At 42.8% G+C, this 23646-nt stretch overlaps 1 protein-coding gene across 2 annotated transcripts in view; it reads right to left on the minus strand.

Annotated features, from left to right (window-relative positions):
* Nucleotides 1-23646, minus strand: part of LOC115160555 (disintegrin and metalloproteinase domain-containing protein 11) — a 49640-nt gene extending 25994 nt beyond the window's left edge. For both annotated transcript variants that reach the window (XM_029710726.1, XM_029710721.1), the window contains exons 1-9: nucleotides 23237-23646; nucleotides 22558-22754; nucleotides 9837-9913; nucleotides 9158-9224; nucleotides 4750-4832; nucleotides 4493-4556; nucleotides 2276-2342; nucleotides 1623-1762; nucleotides 90-164 (exon numbers count right to left, since the gene is read on the minus strand). In XM_029710726.1, coding sequence (XP_029566586.1) covers nucleotides 90-164; nucleotides 1623-1762; nucleotides 2276-2342; nucleotides 4493-4556; nucleotides 4750-4832; nucleotides 9158-9224; nucleotides 9837-9913; nucleotides 22558-22754; nucleotides 23237-23294 — 828 coding nt within the window. In that variant the 5' untranslated portion in view covers nucleotides 23295-23646. The remainder of the gene's footprint in view (nucleotides 1-89; nucleotides 165-1622; nucleotides 1763-2275; nucleotides 2343-4492; nucleotides 4557-4749; nucleotides 4833-9157; nucleotides 9225-9836; nucleotides 9914-22557; nucleotides 22755-23236) is intronic.

The following is a 23646-nucleotide window of genomic DNA, read 5'->3' on the forward strand; positions in this document are numbered from 1 at the left end:
TATCCATAAGGCTGTAATGCAACAAAATGTGGAAAAAGTCAAGGGGTCTGAATACTTTCCAAAGGCACTGTATGTCAACGTGAACGTACCAGGTCGTGATCGTTCACCACCATCAGCTCGATGTACTTGGTCTCGGTCTGGACTGTGCGTTGCCCTCGTCTGACCTGTGGGGGGAGGGGGGGGGGGCAAGAGAGAGCACTGCTTCACTTCAGTCCGGCACAACTTCAATGACACCCTATGGGCCCTGGGGCCCGGTTTCCCGATAGCGATGGAACTTAGGCCTATGAGTGTTTTAACGAAGCATCTTTCCTACAACGGCCGAAGATGTAAAAACACCACGCAGAGAGAACCGTCTTTAAGCGCGTCGTTGGAGCATTTCGCGATACTGATAGGATCGAAAGAAAGGGAAGAGCTGCTCTTGGGTCAGCTTTCTCCATTCAAAACTTACCTTAACACGATCATTATTTCACAACACTGACGACAGATCAGCTTCTAGAGAGATATTACCACCTATGATATTACCAACAATTTGAGACATCATTGCGCACGTTAGACTACACGTCATGAAATATATTGAGACACATTACAGACAGTAGCCTCCAAGTAGCAAAATAGAACAATTCATTGAACATGACATGTATTTCAATACGATTGAAATAGGCCTATAGCCTGCCGTATTTATATTTCATTGCAGTCGTCTTGGTTTTCATCTGGAGCATATTTTTTGATACGTCGCTTGTTTGTATCAACTGCAAAGACAATGGCAACTTTGTATTTGAAGTCAACGTCGTTCTGAAGTTGTCGGCGGTCACGGAGGGACTGATTATCCAAGTGATCTCCTCGGTGCAAAGTGACATGGGAGGGCAAAACAGCATCTAACGACGCACTTAGCTGTTCTACGAGTGGTCTGAGGCAGGCGTTTGATTACCAGCGTTTTCAAGTTCAACGTTAACAAGACGGTCTTGGGAAATAGCTCGGGGATTTAACGATGCTCCTACGAAGTTTCTAAAGATGAACTTAGCCTTAACATTCTTTTCGGAAACTGGGCCCTGGTCAAAAGTAGTGCACTGTATACGGAATAAAGTACCATTTCAGATGCAACCTTATTCACCTCAGTTGGGAAACCCTATTAACCATATTGAAATGTACTGCAGCTACTGCAGATGAAACTCTACAGCCCAGGTTCTTGTCCTTGAGAAGGGCAGCAACACTTTGATTTCAGCCTCGATTCATCCGCTATTAAATCGCTGCGTCTGAAAGTGATATAACGGTGGCTGGCTCTGGTTACTTGGGCATTCTACTCTTGCTACACATCAGCCAATACGCAAGGGATATTCGTGAGCACATAGCGATAATAAATTGACTGTGTTCCGTGTGAGATTAAATGTGTTGCATTGTAAAACGTTGACTGTGCTGTGTCATTGTGTCGTGTTACATTATTGGCTTGTTCTCAGTTTTTGCTAGTGTCTCTGCAAGCAGTTTGTATTTGGCAACACTGTGCGGCAACTGTAGCTTTGTGTGTGTGGCAACAGTGGGTGTTTACAGGTGTGTGTGGGTGTATATGTGTTCGCACATGCATGAGTGTATGTGTGTGCCAGCTTATCAGGACATCAGTTCCTCACCTGTCTCTTTGAACGGCTCAACCCTTCCTCTGTGAAGATGGGCTCCTCCGGCTCTGACAAGATACCATCATCATCATCACCAGCAGGGTCACTGTCATTTTCAGAGTTCCCTTCAGTGTCACTGCTGTTCATTGAGCAACCTGTGAAGGAGGGGGAAAAGAGAAAGGGAGGGGGCAAATGGGTAGGAGTGCGGAAGGGGAGAGAGAAGAGGATGAGAGGAGAGAGAACAGGGTAGGAGGGAGAAGAGGTGATATGAGCAGTCAGTACCTTCTGTCAATGAAGCCACGGCCATTTTTGTCAAATGATCCACAGAGGAAATCAATATCCTGCAGACAGTGTGGTGGAGGGAGGCCATATGAAGAACAAGGAGAGGACAAGGAGGGCAGCCAGAAAGTAGGAGATGGGGAGAGAGAAACAGACGGGCATGTACTGTGTCCCCGTCGGGAGGAAAGGTGAGTGAAGCTTATGGAAGAGCAAAAACTAGCAAAAAGTAATTTAAGGCTTTAGAACTGGAGACAAGAGGAAAGGAGGAGGCGAGGAGAAAACTCAAATTTAGACTATTGAGATGCACCCCAAAAAGACATAGGCAAAGGTAGGGGATGACGGACACAGAGGAGAGATGGGTTAGTTAAAGGTTAGCTAAAAGGTTTTACCTGGACATTGTAGTGACAGTAGCAGGTCCGGGTCAGGCATTCGATACACCACGTGATCATTCTGCTTCTACAGTAGTACACACAGAGCCACAACAGAGTTAGAACCAATGACAGTTGTAAATACAGAAAACGTTAGTACCCTCCATTCTTATGACATATTGGTTGACAATGATTAAGTGCTATAACTGATCATTCCCCCCCCCTCACTTTTTGCCACCCTGTCCAGCAACTCGGGACCTCCAAGTGCTGAAGCAGGTAAAAATAGTCTGTCTTCAGTTACGACACTCACTGCCGAGTTCCAAACTGCCTCTGGAAGCAACGTCAGCACAAGAATTGTTCGTCGGGAGCTTCATGAAATGGGTTTCCATGGCCGAGCAGCCGGACACAAGCCTAGGATCACCATGCGCAATGCTAAATGTCGGTTGGATTGGTGTAAAGCTTGTCGCCATTGGACTCTGGAGCAGTGGAAACGCCTTCTCTCACGCTTCACCATCTGGTAGTCCGAGAGATGAATCTGGGTTTGGCGGATGCCAGGAGAATGCTACCTGACCCAATGCATAGTGCCAACTGTAAAGTTTGGTGGAGGAGGAATAATGGTCTGGGGCTGATTTTCATGGTTCGGGCTAGGCCTCTTAGTTCCAGTGAAGGGAAAAATGTTCACGCAACAGCATACAATGCCATGCTAGACAATTCTGTGCTTCCAACTTTGTGGCAACAGTTTAGGGAAGCCCCTTTCTTGTTCCAGCATGACAATGCCCCCGTGCACCAAGCGAAGTCCATGCAGAAATGGTTTGTCGAGATCAGTGTGGAAGAACTTGACTGGCCCTGACCTCAACCCCATCGAACACCTTTGGGATGAATTGGAACGCCGACTGCGAGCCGGGCCTAATCGCCCAAGATCAGACCTCACTAATGCTCTTGTGGTTGAATGGAAGTCCCCGCAGCATTGTCGAGTGGAAAGCCTTCCCAGAAGCGTGGAGGCTGATATAGCAGCAAAGGGGGGACCAACTCCATATTAATGCCCATGATTTCGGAATGAGACGTTCGACGAGCAGGTGTCCACATACTTTCGGTCACTTAGCGTATACGTAATAAAGAGAGCAAAGCGCCACAATGCATAATTGATCCATTGCTGGGCTTTCAGGATGGCATCATCGAGCATTTCAGGGCTGCATGGAGAGTCTAACTTGAGCAGAGGAGCTGAATACTTTATGAAAATGACCCATCTGGGGAAAAGGGGAGGCCATCCGATATTCAGGAGGGAGAGGCCACATCGATCTATCGTTCCAGTCCATGTAATGGAGCTGTGTACCGTACCTCGATTGCCTGTCGTCCTAATGGAATAGCCATCAGCCTCTTCTATCCTACCCCTCTCATTCCTCTCTCCTCCCACTCTATTTCGCAGCCGAAACTGAACTCTCAAAAGAGGAGAGGTCCACAAAGTAGAGGAGCATGGGACAAAGCCATAATATCCCATTGGTTGGCATATTATATCCTCCTATACTGGTGCTGCTTGCCCCTCACATCCGAGGTTGAAGCGATAGCATCAAAGACCGCCAGCGAGTCAGCACTGAATGGTCTTGGGAGATATACGGGGGGAAATAGAAGAAAAAAGAAAAATAGATTCAGATGTCAATTCCATCAAGCCCACATTGTGTCATTCGCTTTTACACAGCAACTCGTTTTTTACCCCTGGACAAACAAAATCAGAATGTTTTTCTTTGGGGGGGGGGGGGGGGGGGGGGGGGGGGGGGTAGTTGAAAAGTCCACTAGCACTTCCAAACGTACTATATGCTTCCAGATTTCAGAATAAGAAGTTTGTGTGCAGGCAGTAGCTTGTAAAGGAAGACACTGCACAAACATTGCTATGGTGCATTTTATTGAATTCCAGCCTTAGTAGAGTTAATTAGTTCTCCCTCTCACACACACCATGGGACTGTGTATCAACTCAATACTTTTCACACTGCGCAACACAGACGGAGTATCGCTGTCTGTGCTGCCAGTGAGTGGGAGAGGGAGAGGTAAACAACAGAGAGGGAAAGAGAGTTGACAGAGTCCGGTGTAGAGCGAGAGAGAGAGAGAGAGAGAGAGAAGAGGAACAGACGGTCTCCACTGAGCAGTGCGCTGGAGCCACTTTCGAGACGAATCCACCGGCAACTCCCCGTTTTTCATCTAAGGGTATCCACCCCTCCATCCTCTTCCCTTATTCATACTCACCTCCCCACTGGCACTGAGAACAGGCTCGATCCCATAGGAGAAGTTCCCATCGGAAAACATCCCACTGGAGAGAGAGAGAGAGTGAGGGAGAGGGAGAGGGAGAGGGAGAGGGAGAGGGAGAGAGAGAGAGAGAGAGAGAGAGCAAGAGTGAGGCTAGTAGAGTTTGTAGTAACGAATGGGAACTCTGGTAGGGTTCGCCGAGAGAGACAAACAGGGAGACGTGGAATGGGCAGAGGGTGGGCATAGCCTCGACTCACCGTAATCCATGGCAGGTAGAGAGAGCAACCCACGAGCCTGGTACCCCCCTGAGTCGCCCGTGGTAGTAACAGTGTTCCCCTCCCTGTAAACACACACACACACACACACACACACACACATACAACCATTCACTCAGTATTAATTCTACTTTGCCCTCCCAAGTTAAATAAAGAAAGGCACAAGTCGATGAGAATAGAGTCAGCTAACCAATGACGAAAATGCAATCAACACCACTGATTAAGTGTGAAGCACCCCCCCCCCCCCCCAAGAGTGGGTCTGAATGAGCTGCTTAGTCAACAAAGCTGTATCAGTAACTGCTATAAATCAGAGGAGAGAACCTACACCTACAGTGGCTAATGATGCGTGAAGGACAGCAGAGACTATATTTCATCACCAGACAGGTGTGGTTGAGAATCAGATGTGTGTGTGTGGTGTGTGTGTATTAGACTAGGAAAACATCAATGTCTGTGTGTGTGTCACTCAGTCAGTGTAATGCACACCAATAAGTTATGCACCACCGTAATCTGAGCCCACTGTCGTCTCACACGCTAAACAGAAGAAGAAAAGCTGCGTTCAAGTGAAGCGAACTAGAACTATTTAGACCGTTCAAGCAACAACCTGGGGCTAGTGTTTTTTCCCCGCTTGGTCAAACCTTACTCCAACCGTATCCAACCAACCAGACAGACCAATGCTGCGTCTCAATAGACTACAGTGGCCTCCTCTCCTCTGCTCTTTCCTTAACCTCTTTCCTTAACTGGTCTGAAACACACAAGCAACATGGCCGATCCCTTTCCAGCAACATGCATTCGTCCAGTTCTTTTTCCAGAATGAAGGCAAGATTTTGTATGAGCTAGCCATATTGACCCTTAGTGTAGCTTAGCTTAATTTCTCTCCTGTCGCGGTTTAGCGTGCGAGCTAGCCATAATGAACCTTAGCTTAGCTTAATTTCACTCCTGTCGTGGTTTAGCGTGCGAGCTGGCCGTAATGAACCTTAGCTTAGCTTAATTTCTCTCCTGTAGCGGTTTAGCGTGCGAGCTGGCCGTAATGAACCTTAGCTTAGCTTAATTTCTCTCCTGTAGCGGTTTAGCGTGCGAGCTAGCCATAATGAACCTTAGCTTAGCTTAATTTCTCTCCTGTAGCGGTTTAGCGTGTGAGCTAGCCATAATGAACCTTAGCTTAGCTTAATTTCTCTCCTGTAGCGGTTTAGCGTGCGAGCTAGCCATAATGAACCTTAGCTTAGCTTAATTTCTCTCCTGTCGCGGTTTAGCATCCGAGCAGTAAAAACCTGAAGCATTCAGTGGGGGCTTCCACTCACCACCAAATATGGTGATGATATGAAGTTCTGTGTGTATGCATGCGCATGCAGGCAGAGGGAGAAGATGGAGCAAGATGAAACTGGGCCAACATTCCGCAAATTTTCTCATAGATGAAACACTTGATCTTAATACAATTTTCAATTCCCCAAACTAAAATCGGTTATGAACACAGCACACTAAGTTTTGTAGATTTGACCCTTTGCCAAAGTTTTTAAAAACAGGCTTTGTTTAGAGGAGCGCAATGGCAGTTAGAGTTCTCGGCTTGCACATTCAGCACTTCAGAGAGTAGGCGTTCACTAACAGAAATGAGCAAATGCATGATAAATTGCACCAATAGGATCACGTTAGCTCTTGCTTAGCTCTGCCCATGTCGTTCCTTGTCCTGCCAACTGTGCTTCTATGGTTTCCACTGTAAAAAGGCCCATTTGTCCCATCTTTGGCTTAGTTAAAAGTATCATTGGTAGCGGTTTAGCATGAGCTAGCCATAATAAACTCTAGCTTAGCGTTAGCTTCATTTCTCCTGTGTCTTTAGTGGGTGAGACCCTGGGGCCATTCATACCAATTAGAAAGGAAGCCCAGTCAGAGCACTTAGCACGGGACTGAGATAAATAAATAAATAAATAAAAAGGGCAGGATTACAAGGGTAAGTGGAGGAAATCAAATTGGCTCACACTCTACTGCGGCCATTAGTGAACGAGGTGGATTGAGTGTCCTTTCAGAGGAGGAGAGGTTGGACACATCCACGCATACGCACACACTTTCAGAGGAGAGGCAGGATGGAGGGGGATCATTCAAGCCATTCAGGTATAATAGACTACTGAGATGCTATTCAAGAAATAAGTTGTTTCATCTAACATGCAGGAATGCATATTTCAATATGCAACCTAATCCAGTGATTGTCACGAATTTTGGTTTGACAAATAGGCCATTGTTGTTATATTTTACTGTCAAAAATAAGGCTTCAGAATGTTATTTTAAATTTTCTTGTACACTTATATCATAGGCTAATTCATTTCGGGCTAATTCACCACTTGAGGAAGTGTAAAACTCAAAACACATCGTCTAGATCGCCAACTCTAAATATAACACCCACTACTAGTAGCCATGTATAAATCTAACAGTAAATGTCCTAATAAAAAATGGAAATGTATCTCAAAGCCATATCAAATATCTTGTTTGTAAAATAGTTGCTACTGAGCTCAATATTGAGAAATAAATATTTTACCTACAAACATGGAATTGTTTGTAGGTAAAATGCAATTGCATTTTGAAATGTTTTACAATCAAAACGCATTTCTTTCTCCCGGAGAAGAGAGTGGCTCACTAATCACATCAGCAGGCCCACCGAAACAGGCACATCAGCAGGCCCACCGAAACAGGCACAGCAGCAGGCCCACCGAAACAGGCACAGCAGCAGGCCCACCGAAACAGGCACAGCAGCAGGCCCACCGAAACAGGCACAGCAGCAGGCCCACCGAAAGAGGCACAGCAGCAGGCCCACCGAAAGAGGCACAGCAGCAGGCCCACCGAAACAGGCACAGCAGCAGGCCCACCGAAACAGGCACAGCAGCAGGGCAGACACTTACAATACAAGAATCATGAGGATAACGCACTTAACTGTTTGACCAAATCATGGTTTTAGCAGCCCCAAAAATGGAAGGTTTGAGTGAGGTGACCATGTAGAAGGTGCAGCTTGCACGAATACATCCAGCTAAAATGTTTACCCACACAGCCAAGTCAAATAGTCGCAAAATGGAACTAAAAGGTCACAGTCTGGAACCCTGGGGAGAGGGGGGCTCTGCTGAGGACACGCTCAATAGAAACGCACACACCCACTCATTTATTAGTTAACCTTTATTTAACTAGGCAAGTCAGTTAAGAACAAATTCTTATTTACAATGATGGCCTACCCCGGCCAAACCCTAACGACACTGGGCCAATTGTGCGCCGCCCTGTGGGACTCCCAATCACGGCCGGATGCGATACAGCATGGAGCTTCTTGTTCTAGAGTCTGCGATGCACTTGCCATTGCATGATCAACGAGGTGGAAATGTAGCCAATATCTGAATGAAGGGCAACTCAGCAGCACTGCTGACTTTGCAGAACCACTTGTTCGTTAATGAACAGAAGAGGGGAGGGGACACCCCATTAAGGGAGGAGTTGAATGCGATGCCACACCTATCCAAGGACACAGCCAATGAGAATGACGGATGATAATTGGTACTGACAAACTAGAATAAAACAACCCTTTCAAATACTGCTACCAAGTCTCAACTAAGGAAGAGAGGTGGCCAAAATAGGAGGAGAAAGTGCCAATTCCAAGATGGCAGAAAGCTACTCAAGTGTTTCTCAAACTGTTTTTTTTTATTTACCATCACACTCGAGGACAAAACGACAAGACAAACGGAGAAATTAAGACTAGACCAAATAAGAACTGAACAAGTACATGACGCTGCACGATCTAGCCGTGAATCATTTTTGGGTTAAGCCCGTCTAGGGCACCTTAAAAGGAGTTAGACAGTGACCTTGCAAAACGACCGGTGTAATTGCATCTCTCCAATTTCATTAAAACTTCCGCACCGCAGTACTAGCTATTCATGTCTGCAGGAACAAGACACCTCTCAGTCCTCCAAAGAAGTCCTCTGACACACACACACACACACACACACACACACACACACACACACACACAGACGTAATAATACAGTATAAGCATAGTTAGACACACAAAGACTGGTATAGGCTCATAATTCCGTATACCAATACTCGTAATGCATTATAAGTATAATCATAATCACTTATAATGTTCAGTGACATAGTGCTTCATAATTGCACTTTTTACTCAAGGGTCATACAGCTTTATAATGACAATCAGTGTGATGCATTTATAAAAGTCTATGCCAATGAGCAGCACGTCATTAGTACTGCGGCATAATCTTTGCTACGGTGTGTTTTAGCACACTTAGAAGCCACTATTAAGTCATCTTTGAATGCTTTAGGTGTTGCGCTTGATGATCATACCAGACACTCATCAGCCAACCTTCATGTCTACACCCTAGTGGATGGACAGACGGATGAAAACAAGTTCTACCATGTTTTGAGACGGCCTCCCTTCGTCGTCAAAGTGCCGCTCCACATAATCCGAAGACAGGAGATTGCTGGGGGGGAAAAAAGAGAGGGAGCGAGAGAGAGAGAGAGAGAGAGAGAGAGAGAGAGCGAGAGCGAGCAATGACATTTCCCATACAGGCATAATCATTACAAGAGACAAGCGCATACAAAACACATTTGTTAAAAGCACTATACAAATCCAATTGGATTGATGGAGGCATTGAGTAGAAAAGGGGTGATGGAAGGATGGGGCCAGTTACCTCTACGCCATGTAAAAACGCTTCGAGAGCTAGTGAAGAGCGCTACATAAACACAATCCATTAGAATAATGTGTCCAATGTGTTGGTGAGGAGGAGGAGGCGGCGAGTACATGCCGTGATTTAGCTTTAGTCTATGGGCCTCAAAATGTTACCATCATCTACAATGTTTTAGACGTTCCATTCTAGTGAAGAAACCTTAGATGGATTGTATCAGGGTTGGGGTAAATTCAGTTTTTTTTAATTCAGCCAATTCGGGAAGTTAATTAAAATTCAACAAAATCCACATTGGGCAATTTTTTTATTCATGACTTGAATGAAAATGTCCTGAATAGAAAGCTGAATTGAAAACAATCCTGTATTGTATAGAATGCTAGTGATGGTCAGAGCAGTGTGTCAACTCACTGGTTCAGCTCCAAGTCCAGGATGAAAGATTTGCCAAAGGCTTCCACCAGGAAACTGCTCTGGGCTAGATGGACAGGCTGAGAGAGAGAGGGAGGGAGATAAGTTAGAGAGGTGTGTGTGAGTGAGAGAGTGAGAGAGAGAGTGAGAGAGAGAGAGAGAGAGAGAGAGAGAGAGAAAGCACAATAGGGAGAGAAAATCAGTGGTGGAAAAAGTACTCAATTGTCATACTTGAGTAAAAGTAAAGATACCTAAATAGAAAATGATTCAAGTGGAATTGCTCAAATATACAAACCAGAAGCCACCATTTAAAAAAAATATATATTATTACCGATAGCCAGGGGCACACTCCAACATAATTTACAGGCAAAGCACTTGTGTTTAGTGAGTCTGCCAGATCAGAGACAGTAGGGATGACCTCTTGATAAGTGCGTCAATTGGACAATTTTCTTGTCAAAATGAAATGAGTATTTTTGGGTGTCAGGGAAAATGTATGGAGTAAAAAGTACATTATTTTATTTAGAAATGTAGTGAAGTAAAAGTTGGCAAACATAAATAATAAAGTAAAGTACAGATACCCCAAAAAACTTAAGTAGTACTTTAAAGTATTTTTACTTAAGTACTTTACCACTGGAGAAAATACAGGTACACTTAGGGTGTAAGGACAGGACTGAGGCAAGGCTGGCCAAGATTATTAAAAAGGTACAGTGCCTTCAGAAAGTATTCATACCCCTTGACTTTTTCCAAATTCTGCTGTGTTACAAAGTGGGGTTGAAATTGATTTAATTGTAATTTCTTTTGACAACAATCTACACAAAAAAACTCTAATGTCAAAGTGGAAGAAAAATGCGCTAACGTGTAAATAAAATTAAACACTAACATATCTTGATTATGTAAATATTCAACCCCATGAGGCAATGCATGTTAGAATCACCTTTGGCAGCTACTACAGGGGTCTGAGGAAAGTCTCTAAGCGCTTTCCACACTTGGATTGTGCAACATTTTCTCATTACTATTTTCAAAATACTTCAAGCTCTGTCAAATTGGTTGATCATTGCTCGACAACCATTTTCAGGTCTTGCCATAGATTTTCCACTCAGGAACATTCACTGTCCTCTTGGTAAGCAACTCCAGTGTAGATTTGTCCTTGTGTTTTAGGTTACTGTCCTGCTGAACAGTGAATTCATCTCCCAGTGTCTGGTGGAAAGCAGACAGAACCAGGTTTTCCTCTAGGATTTTGCCTGTGCTTAACTCCATTCTTTTCTTTTTTCCCCCCTGAATTAAACTCCAGTGTCTTTAACGATAACAAGCATAAACACAACATGATGCAGCCACCACCATGCTTGAAAATATGGAGAGTGGTACTCAGCAATGTGCTGTATTGGATTTGCTTCAAACATAACACTTTGTATTCAGGACAAAAAGTGAATTGCTTTGCCACATTTTTGGCAGTATTACTTTAGCGCATTGTTGCAAACAGAACACATGTTTTGGAATATTTGTATTCTGTACAGACTTCCTTTTTTTCACTCTGTCAATTAGAATAATATTGTGGAGTAACTACAATGTTGTTGATCCATCCTCAGTTCTTATATCACAGCCATTAAACTAACTGTTTAACGTCACCATTGGCCTCATGGTGAAATCCCTGAGCGGTTTCCTTCCTCTCTGGCAACTAAGTTAGGAAGGACGCCTGTATCTTTGTAGTGACTGGGTGTATTGATACACCATCCAAAGTGTAGTTAATAACTTCAACATGCTCAAAGGGATATTCAATGTCTGCAATTTCTTACCACTAGGTATCAGTCTTTGCGAGGAACTGGAAAACCTTCCTGGTCTTTGTGGTTGAATCTGTGTTTGAAATTCCCTGCTCGACTGTGGGACCTTGAGATAACTGTATGTGTGGTGTACCGAGATGTGGTGATCACTAAAAAAAAATCACGTTAAACACTATTATCGCACACAGTGAGTCCATGCAACTTATTAAGTGACTTGTTAAGCAAATGTTTTGCTCCCAAACGTATGTAGGCTTACCATAACAAAGTGGTTGAATACTTATTGACTCAAGACATTTCAGCTTTTCATTTTTTATTAATTTGTAAAAATTTCAAAAAACATAATTCCACTGACATTATGTGTAAGCCAGTGACAAAAAAAAGAACAACTTAATACATTTTTTATCCAGGCTGTAACAAAAAAAAATGTAGAAAAATCAAGCAGTCTGAATAGTTACTGAATAATCATCACTCATTCACATTCCATTAGATGACAAGATGCAGAATCTGTCATGCCACAAGTCATTCATTGTCTTAAACAAACGATTCAATACCTTATAGTTTTGGCAAAAATGTACCTCTGTGGAGGGTTGAGAGAGAGCGAGAGAGCGCGAAAGAAAGGAAGAGAAAGAAAGAGTGCAACACAGTGAGAAAGATGGACAGGGAGCAAAAAATAAAAAGGAATAGAAGGACAGAGTACCATCAAAGCCACAATAACACTGTCAGATAAAGATTGATGTCCCAACTCCCAACCCTGTTCCAGGTAGTGAGAGAAAAACAGCTTTTACCTGTCAATCCCCGATACCACTGTCTAGCCCAGACGTCTCCAACCTTTTCTAGCATGAGAACTACTTTTAAAAAATTAAAACATGTCGGGAGCTACTCATTTTTTTTCTTGCTTTCAGGCACATTTTTAGGCACATTCTTCTCATCTCCCCTAAAACTCTTCCCCGGGTCCTTAGTGTACAAGATAAAGTAGTGCACTATGCTTTCTGTCAATATACCTGGTAAAAAAGTGTTAATAAACAACTAAGTGGGGCCATATAAAATCTGTGATTTTTTTTTCTCCCAAATTGTGTTTTATATATTCCCCAATTATATTTTTATGTTTTATTTTCCCTGGTTTTAGGTTTATTTACAATTGTTCATTGAGAAACAATGAAATTGGATGTTCTGAGTCTACGTCAATGCTTAAGTTACATCAGAAGACAAACTAACAAAATGTTGATTTTTGAGAGTAATTCCCCTTCAATTGCACATCTGGCCCTTTAATTGCGCATCTAGCGAGTGAGAAACGTGCAATCTTATGTGCTGGTCTAGCTATGGTTCTTTACCGCTGCTGCTCATTTCATGGCAAAGTTTGAAAATAACTAATAATAGATACAAATGATATTCATGATATACTTCTGTCAGGCAAGCCTTTTTTGCAGTTAACATTTAATTGAGAAGGTTTTGGGGAAAGTATTTCTGTCAACCCACAAGACCGTTATCACACCGACTGGCTGGCTGAGCACGGAGCGATAGACAAACGCGCGCACCAGCAATATTGCTGGAAATGAACTGGCAGATATTTAGTTTTTAAGCAAATAGTGGCTTACTATGGGTGGGATCATGTCAATGTTGCGTTGATCAGATAGTAGCTGGGAGCTTGCGGTGTCTGATACTTGCGAGATGTATTTATGACAGTTTGCGGTGCAACACTTAAATTGTATGTACTTTCAGAATTATTTGGCAAGCTACTCATAGGTGGGCTGCGAGCTACTGGTAGCTTGCGATCGACCGGTTGGCGACCCCTGGTCTAGCAGTTAACCCCATACTCCACCTCGGTGGCTGGGGCTAAGGACCTACTGTGCGGGAGGCTGCTGCTGGTGAGAGTGTTGTGTTTGAGTGAATGTGTGCCTGCCTGGTGGAAAGCGTTGGAAATACGTTGAATTTACAGCGGCGGTGGGGCACCGCCAAACCTAGACAGCCTAATTAAGACGGGCTGTATCTCAACCCAGTTTGTGACAGTCCACTGAGTCGATAGCCTTGCTACCTGAATATTAACGGCTGTGGAGGTGCTGACACAAAGACTTTCTGTCTAATAACTCCAGCGAGTCGCTTGGTTGTACTGTGTCTGACCTTAACTGTCTTTGTAAAAAGTTAAAAAGACAGTTGCTGTTTATCTGGGTAAGGAATGAAACGGTAGGAGGAGATAAAAAAACAAAAAAACATTTAGCATGTTACTCAATTATCATTCCTATTTGCCATTAACTTCTAGGGAATGGGCATAAGTTATCAGAACGACTGTACCAGCTTTAGGGCATGCAGACTTTATCCAGCCCTGCTCTTAAAGGCCTTGATGAGCAGCTGATTAGTGTAATTATAAAAGCGATTTAGAGTAGGGAGTGCTGATCTAGGATCAGTTTTTCCTACTAGATAATATTGAAAATGATTACATGGAAAGGGGGAGGGGGGGATTTGACTGAGGTAAAAGAGGGCCTCATACAGAAACACTGCAAAAGGCAGAGTTTCAGGAAGTTCGTCTGGGTTACACACGAGCGCTGGGCAGCCGGTGGTGGAGGGCACTCAAGGTTGCCTCAAACGGTGAATCTTCCTGCCTCGCCGAATGATTGGCAGATGGTATTGATAGGGCGGGTAATGGGAGAGACCAGGTAAAGGTGTAGAAAGGTGATAGGGGCGCGGACAGGCGGGAGAGGGAGGGAGCCCCACGGGTGGCTGCCATGGGGTATCAGGTGGGGTCAGATGAATCAGCACCATGGAAAGAGTGTGTGTGTGGACAGGGGTACTAGCTATCGATGTCCAAAACTGACTAGAATTGAAATGACTGACAGTGAACTTCCTCCTGGGAAAAAGGTCATTTAATTTCCTTTAATGATTGGTGGTGACAACAGCTATGACCTTTTGACCAAGCAGGCTGGGGCAGTTGGGGTCAATGTCAGCTCAGCTCTAGTCAGTTTTGGACAGTCAGGGCACAATTATGGGCAATTATATACAGTACCAGTCAAAAGTTTGGACATACCTACTCATTCGGGGTGGCAGCGTTGCCTAGCGGTCAGAGCGTTGGACTAGTAACTGAAAGGTTGCAAGTTCAAATCCCCGACCTGACAAGGTACAAATCTGTCGTTCTGCCCCTGAACAAGGCAGTTAACCCACTGTTCCTAGGCCGTCATTGAAAATAAGAATTTGTTCTTAACTGACTTGCCTAGTTAAATAAAGGTAAAAATAAAATACAAATTCAAGGGTTTTTCTTTATTTTTACTATGTTCTACATTGTAGAATAATAGTGAAGACATCAAAACTATGAAATAACACATGGAATCATGTAGTAACCAACAAAGTGTAAAACAAATCAACAAATAGGTTATATTTGAGATTCTTCAAAGTAGCCACCCTTTGCCTCAATGACAGCTTTGCACATGCTTGGCATTCTCTCAACCAGCTTCATGAGGTAGTCACCTGGAATGCATTTCAATTAACAGGTGTGCTTTGTTAATTTGTGGAATTGTTTTCCTTCTTAATGCGTTTGAGCCAATCAGTTGTGTTGTGACAAGGTAGGGGTGGTATACAGAAGATAGCCCTTTTTTGGTAAAAGACCAAATCCATATTCTGGCCAGAACAGTTTAAATAAGCAAAGAGAAACGACAGTCCATCATTACTTTAAGACATGAAGGTCAGTCAGTCCGGAAAATGTCAAGAACTTTGAAAGTTTCTTCAAATGCAGTCGCAAAAACCATCAAGCACTATGATGAAACTGGCTCTCATGAGGACGGCCACAGGAAAGGAAGACCCAGAGTTACCTCTGCTGCAGAGGATAAGCTCATTAGAGTTACCAGCCTCAGAAATTGCAGCCCAAATAAATGCTTCCCAGACTTCAAGTAACAGACACATCTCAACATCAACTGTTCAGAGGAGACTGCGTGAATCAGGCCTTCATGGTTGAATTGCTGCAAAGAAACCACTACTAAAGGATACCAATAATAAGAAGAGACTTGCTTGGGCCAAGAAACACGAGCAATGGACATTAGACCGGTGGAAATCTGTCCTTTGGTCTGATGAGTCCACATTTGAGATTATTGGTTCCAACCTCCGTGTCATTGTGAGACGCAGAGTAGGTGAAAGGATGATCTCCGCACGTGTGGTTCCCACCGTGAAGCATGGAGGAGGAGGTGTGATGGTAATTTGCTGGAGGCACTGTCAGTGATTTATTTAGAATTTAAGGCACACTTAACCAGCATGGCTACCACAGCATTCTGCAGCGATACGCCATCCCATCTGGTTGGCGCTTAGTGGAACTATCATTTGTTTTCCAAAAGGACAATGACCCAAAACACACCTCCAAGCTGTGTAAGGGCTATTTGAACAAGGAGAGTGATGGAGTGCTGCATCAGATGACCTGGCCTCCACAATCACCCAACTTCAACCCAATTGAGATGGTTTGGCATGAGTTGTACCGCAGAGTGAAGGAAAAGCAGCCAACAAGTGCTCAGCATATGTGGGAACTCCTTCAAGACGGTTGGAAAAGCATTTTAGGTGAAGCTGGTTGAGGGTGGCTACTTTGAAGAATCTCAAATATAACCTATATTTTGATTTATTTTACACTTTTTTGGTTACTACATGATTCCATGTGTTATTTCATAGTTTTGATGTCTTAACTATTATTCTACAATGTAGAAAATAGTAAAAATAAAGAAAAACCCTTGAATGAGTAGGTATGTCCAAACTTTTGACTGGTACTGTATATACGTTAAGCTTTATTTAACCAGGAGAGTCAATTAAGAACAAATTATTATTTCCAGTGAAGGCCTGGCCAGTGAAGACTAAGTCAGAACTTCTGAAATTAGCACTTTTCGGGGCATCGAAAGGGGTATCATGCCACCTGCCTCGGTTTAAACCAGGGGTGAGAAACATCAATCCACTTTTGTACGCTTTCAAAACATCAATCCACTTTTGTAAGTATTCAAATGGCAACTAATCCAGATCTACCAACCAAAGCAGAGTAACATTAAAAGCATCTTGTACTTTGTACCCATCCAAGATGGGAACACCTGACAATACCATATCAATCCACTGACCTTACATTAGCTTCTTTGAAAATACACCAGGCAATAAAAGTGGCAATAAAGGCTAACCTGACTAGCATTATGTCACACATGACAAGTCTCCTCTTAGAGTGGCTTCTTTAGTAGCTATTAACTATAGTAGCCAAATAGGCTGGTCCCAGATCTGTTTGTGCCATCTTGCCAACTACACAGCACAAGCAGATCTGGGGCTAGGTTAAACTATTAATACGAGTCTCATCAGTCACGGTCCAGCACTGTGACACACAATTAGACTAATATCTTCCCATTTCGTCTCCCTCTTCTACATCAAATGGGATTTTAATCATTGATGAGAGAATTATTCTGCCTGGCATTGACTAATGAAGGAGGTCTAAGACCAAGTCGGCAAAAAAATGTGATTATTTCATCTCTCATCTCATTTAGAGAAGAAAACAATTCTTCTCTGAAGCATCTTTCATTTGTTAGATCTTATTTGCTCCATTTTGCATTTAAGAGGAAGCCACACATAGCTCCCTTCTTTAAAGCAACATATATTCTTCCCATAACTGTAAATAACCTAACCTATATGACATTTCAGTACACACTGAAAGCCTGCAGAACAATGCCTACATTCTACTGCTCAAAAGATAGAACTATTATGAGGCTTTATCTCCACTGCAGCTCCGCATAATGTTCTGCATCCCAAATGGCACCCAGTTCCCAGGGGTGACTCTCACAAAACTGGCACTTGACAAAACAGAAACACATTTTCCACCATAATTCCTCTTGGACCACTAAAATTAGGATCTGCAATTATGTATTTCAAAGTTATTGTTATGTTTATTGATCAGATATTATGCATGTTTCCACAACTACAGTACCAATGCAAAAATTCACAATACCGCAACAGTTTTCAAAGTCCCGAAAAAGAACAAAACTATTTCAATTTTTTTTTTTTTACATTGCTCACTGAATGAAAAGGCCTGAGTTCAAATATAATTGTTTTCAGTTATGTTTAAATTAGGTTATTTTGTAATTTCTCTTTAACACAATATTTTCAGAATCTTGGATTTTGTCTCGATATTATTCAGACCCCTTGACTTTTTCCACACTTTGTTACGTTACAGCCTTATTATAAAATTGATTAAATCTCTCTTTTTCCTTATCAATCTATACACAATACCCATAATGACAAAGCAAAAATATATTTTTTATTTTTGTAAATGTATAAAAAATGTCTAACTGAAATATCACATTTACATAAGTATTCAGACCCTTCACTCAGTACTTTGTTGAAGCACCTTTGGCAGCGATTACAGCCTCGAGACTTCTTGGTTATGACGCTACAAGCTTGGCACACCTGTATTTGGGGAGTTTCTCCCATTCGTCTCTGCAGATCCTCTCAAGCTCTGGCAGGTTGGATGGGGAGCGTCGCTGCACAGCTATTTTCAGGTCTCTCCAGAGATGTTAGATCGGGTTCAAGCCCGGACTCTGGCTGGGCCATTCAAGGACATTCAGAGACTTGTCCCGAAGCCACTCCTGCTTTGTCTTGGCTGTGTGCTTAGGGTCGTTGTCCTGTTGGAAGGTAAACCTTCACCCCAGTCTGAGGTCCTGAGGGCTCTGGAGCAGGTTTTCATCAAGGACCTTTCTGTACTTCGCTCCATTCATCTTTCCCCTCGATCCTGACTAGTCTCCCTGTCCATGCTGCTGAAAAACATCCACACAGCATGATGCTGCCCCCACCATGCTTCACCATAGGGATGGTGCCAGGTTTCCTCCAGATGTGACGCTTGGCATTCAGGCCAAAGAGTTCAATCTTGGATTCATCAGACCAGATAATCTTGTTTGTCAGGGTCTGAGAGTCCTTTAGGTGCCTTTTGGAAAACTCCAAGCGGGCTGTCATGTGCATTTTACCAGTGGTGGAAAAAGTACCCAATTGTCATCCTTGAGTAAAAGTAAAGATACCTTAAAATAGAAAATTACTCAAGTAAAAGTGAAAGTCACCCAGTAAAATACTATTTGAGTAAAAGTCTAAAAGTATTTGGTTTAAATATACTTAAGTATCAAAAGTAAATGTAATTGCTAAAATATACTTAAGTATCAAAAGTACAAGTAAAATTATAATTAATTTAAAATTCCTTACATAAAGCAAACAAGATGGCATAATTTTCTTGTTTTTTAAATGTATTTACGGATAGCTAGGGGCATGCTCCAACACTCAGACATCATTCACCAACGAAGCATGTGTTTAGTGAGTCTGCCAGATCATGGGCAGTAGAGATGACCAGGGATGTCCTCTTGATAAGTGTATGAATTATGCAATTTTCCTGTCCTGCTAAGCATTCAAAATGTAACGAGTACTTTTGTGTGTCAGAGAAAATGTATGGAGTAAAAAGTACATTATTTTCTTTAGGAATGTAGTGAAGTAAAAGTACAAGTTGTCAAAAATATAAATAGTAAAGTACAGATTACCAAAAAAACGACGTAAGTAGTACTTTCAAGTATTTTTACACCACTGCATTTTACTGAGGAGTGGCTTCCGTATGGCCACTCTACCGTAAAAGGCCTAATTGGTGGAGGGCTGCAGAGATGGCTGTTCTTCTGGAAGGTTCTCCCATCTCCACAGAGGAACTCTGGAGCTCTGTCAGAGTGACCATCATGTTCTTGGTCACCTCCCTGACCAAGGCCCCCGATTGCTCAGTTTGGCTGGGCGGCCAGCTCTTAGAAGAGTCTTGGTGGTTCCAAACCTCTTCCATTTAAGAATTATGGAGGCCATTGTGTTCTTGGGGACCTTCAATGTTGCCGACATTTTTTGGTACGCTTCCTCAGACCTGTGCCTCGACACAATCCTGTCGCGGAGCTCTACGGACAATTCCTTTGACATCATGGCTTGGTTTTTGCTCTGACATGCACTGTCAACTGTGGGACCTTATATAGACAGATGTGTGCCTTTCCAAATCATGTCCTATCAATTAAATTTACCACAGATGGACTCCAATCAAATTGTAGAAACATCTCAAGGATGATCAATGGAAACATGATGCACCTGAGCTCAATTTCGAGTCTCAAAGCAAAGGGTCTAAATACTTATTTACATAGGGTATTTTGTTTGTTTATTTGTAATACATTTGCAAGAATGTCTAAAAACCTGTTTTCACTTTGTCATTACGGGGTATTGGATTGATGAGGAGTTTAATTTATTTAATCCATTTTAGAATAAGGCTCTAATGTAACAAAATGTGGAAAAAGTGAAGGGGTCTGAATACTTTCCGAATGCACTGTACATGTTATTTTTATGTACACATATTTGGATAAAGAACAAAAGATTAAGCCAAAATTACTAAAGCATACATTTTACATTTCCTAATATTGGTGCCTTAAGGTAATGATAAGCAGGTTTCGGAGATGAGAATCCATGTTTCGGTAATGAGCGTTGCATAGTTTGCCATTGAAAGACTGCACTGAGGTCTATTAGAGATTCAGTAACCTGATACATCAAATTGTGTCATTTGTTAATCCCAAATGACTTGCAAAACACTAAAATCACTGATCTTAATGCAATTGACAAAGATACCTTTTTTTCATAAATACTGTAATTACGTGCCTGCATTTTCAAAAGCAAGTTTTTTGGAGAAAAAAGTAATTTCCCCAGTCTGTACCACCATTATTGGTGTATTAGGATGTGGATATGTGTGGTTCTAAAGTATTTTAGATGCATTTCTAAATTTAATGGAATCATATGGGCAAATGGTATAACATGATATGCCTATAAAGTATCTCAATATGGGCCTCCTGAGTGGCACAGCGGTCTAAAGCACTGCATCGCAGTGCTAGAAGCATCACTACAGACCCGGGTTCGATCCCAGGCTGTGTCGCAGGCCTGGAGACCCATGAGGCGGCGCACAATTGGCCCAGCGTCGTCCGGGTTAGGCTGGCCGAGATGTCCTTGTCCCACCGTGCTCTAGCGACTCCTTTTGGCGGGGCCGGGCGCATGCACGTTGACTTCGGTTGCCAGCTTAACGGCGTTTCCTCTAACACGTTGGTGCAGCTGGCTTCCGGGTTAAGCGAGTAGTGTGTCAAGAAGCAGTGCGGCTTGGCGGGGGAGTGTTTTGGAGGATGCATGGGTCTCGACTTTCGCCCCGTACGGGAGTTGCAGCGATAGGACAAAACTACCAATTGGATATCACGATATTGGGGAGAAAAAGGGGTAAAAAGTACAATAAATAAATAAATTAAATTCTAAATATGTGGGATATGGACCAAAAACTGTCAAAACAACAGTATAGGTAAGCGCTAAAACAGGTACACATGTAGAAATGGAGGATATCCTTCTTTACGTGGCAGGGTTGCTATTTGCTCAAACACAAACTCCAGATTGTGGCTTTAAGTCAATTAAATGGGGTTCATACACCCATATTTCTTGACAAGCCCTACTGATGTTTCACCCAAAAAATATATAAAAATAAAATGTATACAATGTAGGCATGGTCCTAGTAAAATCATTTAAGTTACCAGCACAGCACACCCATTGATTATACATTAGAATGAGCTTATTATCATCACCAAAATTAAGTTTCTCATTACTGAAATTGACAAAAAAAAAAAAACTGCGGTAATGAGAAATGTGTTTCGGTAATGAGAGGCCCTTAGTTGAATCTGCAAGTAATAGGAGACAGCCATTATGAGTCAGCAAACAATTGACCACCTTACTAAAGCCCATTCATGCCTCCATGTTGGAAAGGTAATGGCTCCGGTAGATTTTCCCAATTTCAGCTTTTTAGTCATTTCGGTAATACATATTTTTTTTTACCTTTATTTAACTAGGCAAGTCAGTTAAGATCAAATTCTTATTTTCAATGACGGCCAAGGAACAGTGGGTTAACTGCCTTGCATTTAATTAACTCACTTGAGAAAGTCAAGTGTCGTAAAGGGGGTGTTTGAGAATAAGAGCAAATAAGTGAAGAAATTAAATGAACTTGTGCTCATCTAAGGACTACTCTAGATGATGCATCATGGGGATTACAACTTTATTTAATTTTTGGGGGTAGTTTTTACATCAGCTTGAAAAAGTGTTACGATAATGAGAAACAGTTTTTACGTAACAAATATTATAGTTTAATGTAAATGTAAACTTCAACAAGTATACAATTTTTATGATTTCTGGACAAACAGCAACATAGTGTTTTATTTAAATAAGTTAGGTTTTATAAAGCAAGATTGTATGAAATTACCCGAGAATTCAATCTGCACGCATTTCGTTAATGAGAATTTGGTTGTGAAAAATAAAACGATTCTGTAGAAAATGTACAAATGATTTAAAATAAGACCTTGTGCCATAAATGAGGTGTCTTAGACTTCAGAATGATAGTTGATTGTTGCAGATGCATCATGGTTTTCTAACTCAATTTGCTACTGCCATGGTTAAAACTGGTTTCATGAGAATCGCACATCCCGATACATCCTAAATGCCACTTTTGGACATGCCCCAAGTGTCTATAGGAATAAGTCGTAAAGCTAGGTCATAAAGCTGTACCTAAGGGGGTCATTTAGGATTTTATAGGTGGTGAGGCAATAGAGATAATAGTGTTTTTCTATGAATTTGAGGAAGAGTTTACCTTCAGCTACATTAGTGAGATTTGGTGGAGAGAGGGCAGGAACACACATCTATGTCCAATATAGTGTTTGTTCAGGTGCAGTCAAAACAGGGATACAGAAGATTAATGGGATATTTAAGCACCCAAAAAGTTGGATCTGACAGTGACCACCTTTCAGCAATGTCCATTAGGCCTGATTGGAAGTAGCTTGACATCGCTAGTTCTGTAGCCTACCTGTCTGTGCAAATATTGATAATGACTGGGAAAATTGTGTTCTCTTGTGTGTCACCTGGAGACAAAATATAGGACTCACCTGTGCTCCCTCGGTGTGGTTCTTGACTCGAGTGTCCAGATGGCGGTGAACCAACTCTCCCTCCGAGTCGATCTGTTGCAGGAGCCGCTTGGGCTGAGTGACTTCCTCCACAGCAGGTCCCCGGTCCCCTTGCTCCTCCGCAGGCTGCCATTCCCACGTCTCTCCGTCTCCTCTATTGCTCACCGAGCTGCTCCAGCCTTCATCCGAGCGGTTAAGGAAGGCAGCCAGAGAAAGGGGAAGAGAAGCAGGGTGATCAATCAATAGGGCTTTTGTTATCGTGAATGATGAAACGTCTGCACTGACGGTGGGCGACAACCAGCGATTGGCACACTGTTCTCGCCGGGATTGACTATTGTGATGGTGGTGTTGTGGATGTCTGCTGCAGTCTCCCATGAACACGATTTACTGCGTAGGCTGCCACTACAGAACCTTGGAGCACGGCTCCGACTCCATCCCCATCTCGAAGGCGGCAGGCGCGCGTTACGAGGGAAATTGTTGATGCAGCAAATCTTACCGCGTAGTTCTCGTGATAGGGAGTCTGCAAAATGGGACTTAAATAGCTCGGAAAATCTAAAAATAACCCGTTAATAATGAAGGGAAAGTTATAGGCCTACGTATGGCGTTAAGGGTTAAATTTGCGGGAAGAAAGCGCGGCTTTAACCCCCCCACAGTCTCTTACCTGTCACGGCAAACCGCGCACTCACTGCAGCGAACAACAGGCATCGCACCGCCAGCATGATGCTCACATAGTCCCCGGGATTTGCATGGAGCAACACCGTTGAATAAAAAATATTTTAAAAAAAATACAAATTGGTGGACCAACTGAAGGTGACAATTACAGAGAGCCGCGGGGGACCCCTTTAACGATGTACCCACATCACGACCAAGAACGGGTTCTCTATCTTGAAAAATATATTCTGACAAGGTTATTCATCCTCCAACAAAAGGCTAAGAAAAACCGTCAGAAAATATGGATCAAATGTGTATCACTACTGGCAAAGCCGGGGAAGACTACTAGTACCTATTGGGGGTGACGCTGAGCGGTTAAATGGGATCGTTCTTCCTTGGCTCGGAGTTGCTGGAAAAAGT

Source organism: Salmo trutta, chromosome 2 (genome assembly GCF_901001165.1).
Source record: "Salmo trutta chromosome 2, fSalTru1.1, whole genome shotgun sequence".
Lineage (NCBI taxonomy): Eukaryota > Metazoa > Chordata > Actinopteri > Salmoniformes > Salmonidae > Salmo > Salmo trutta.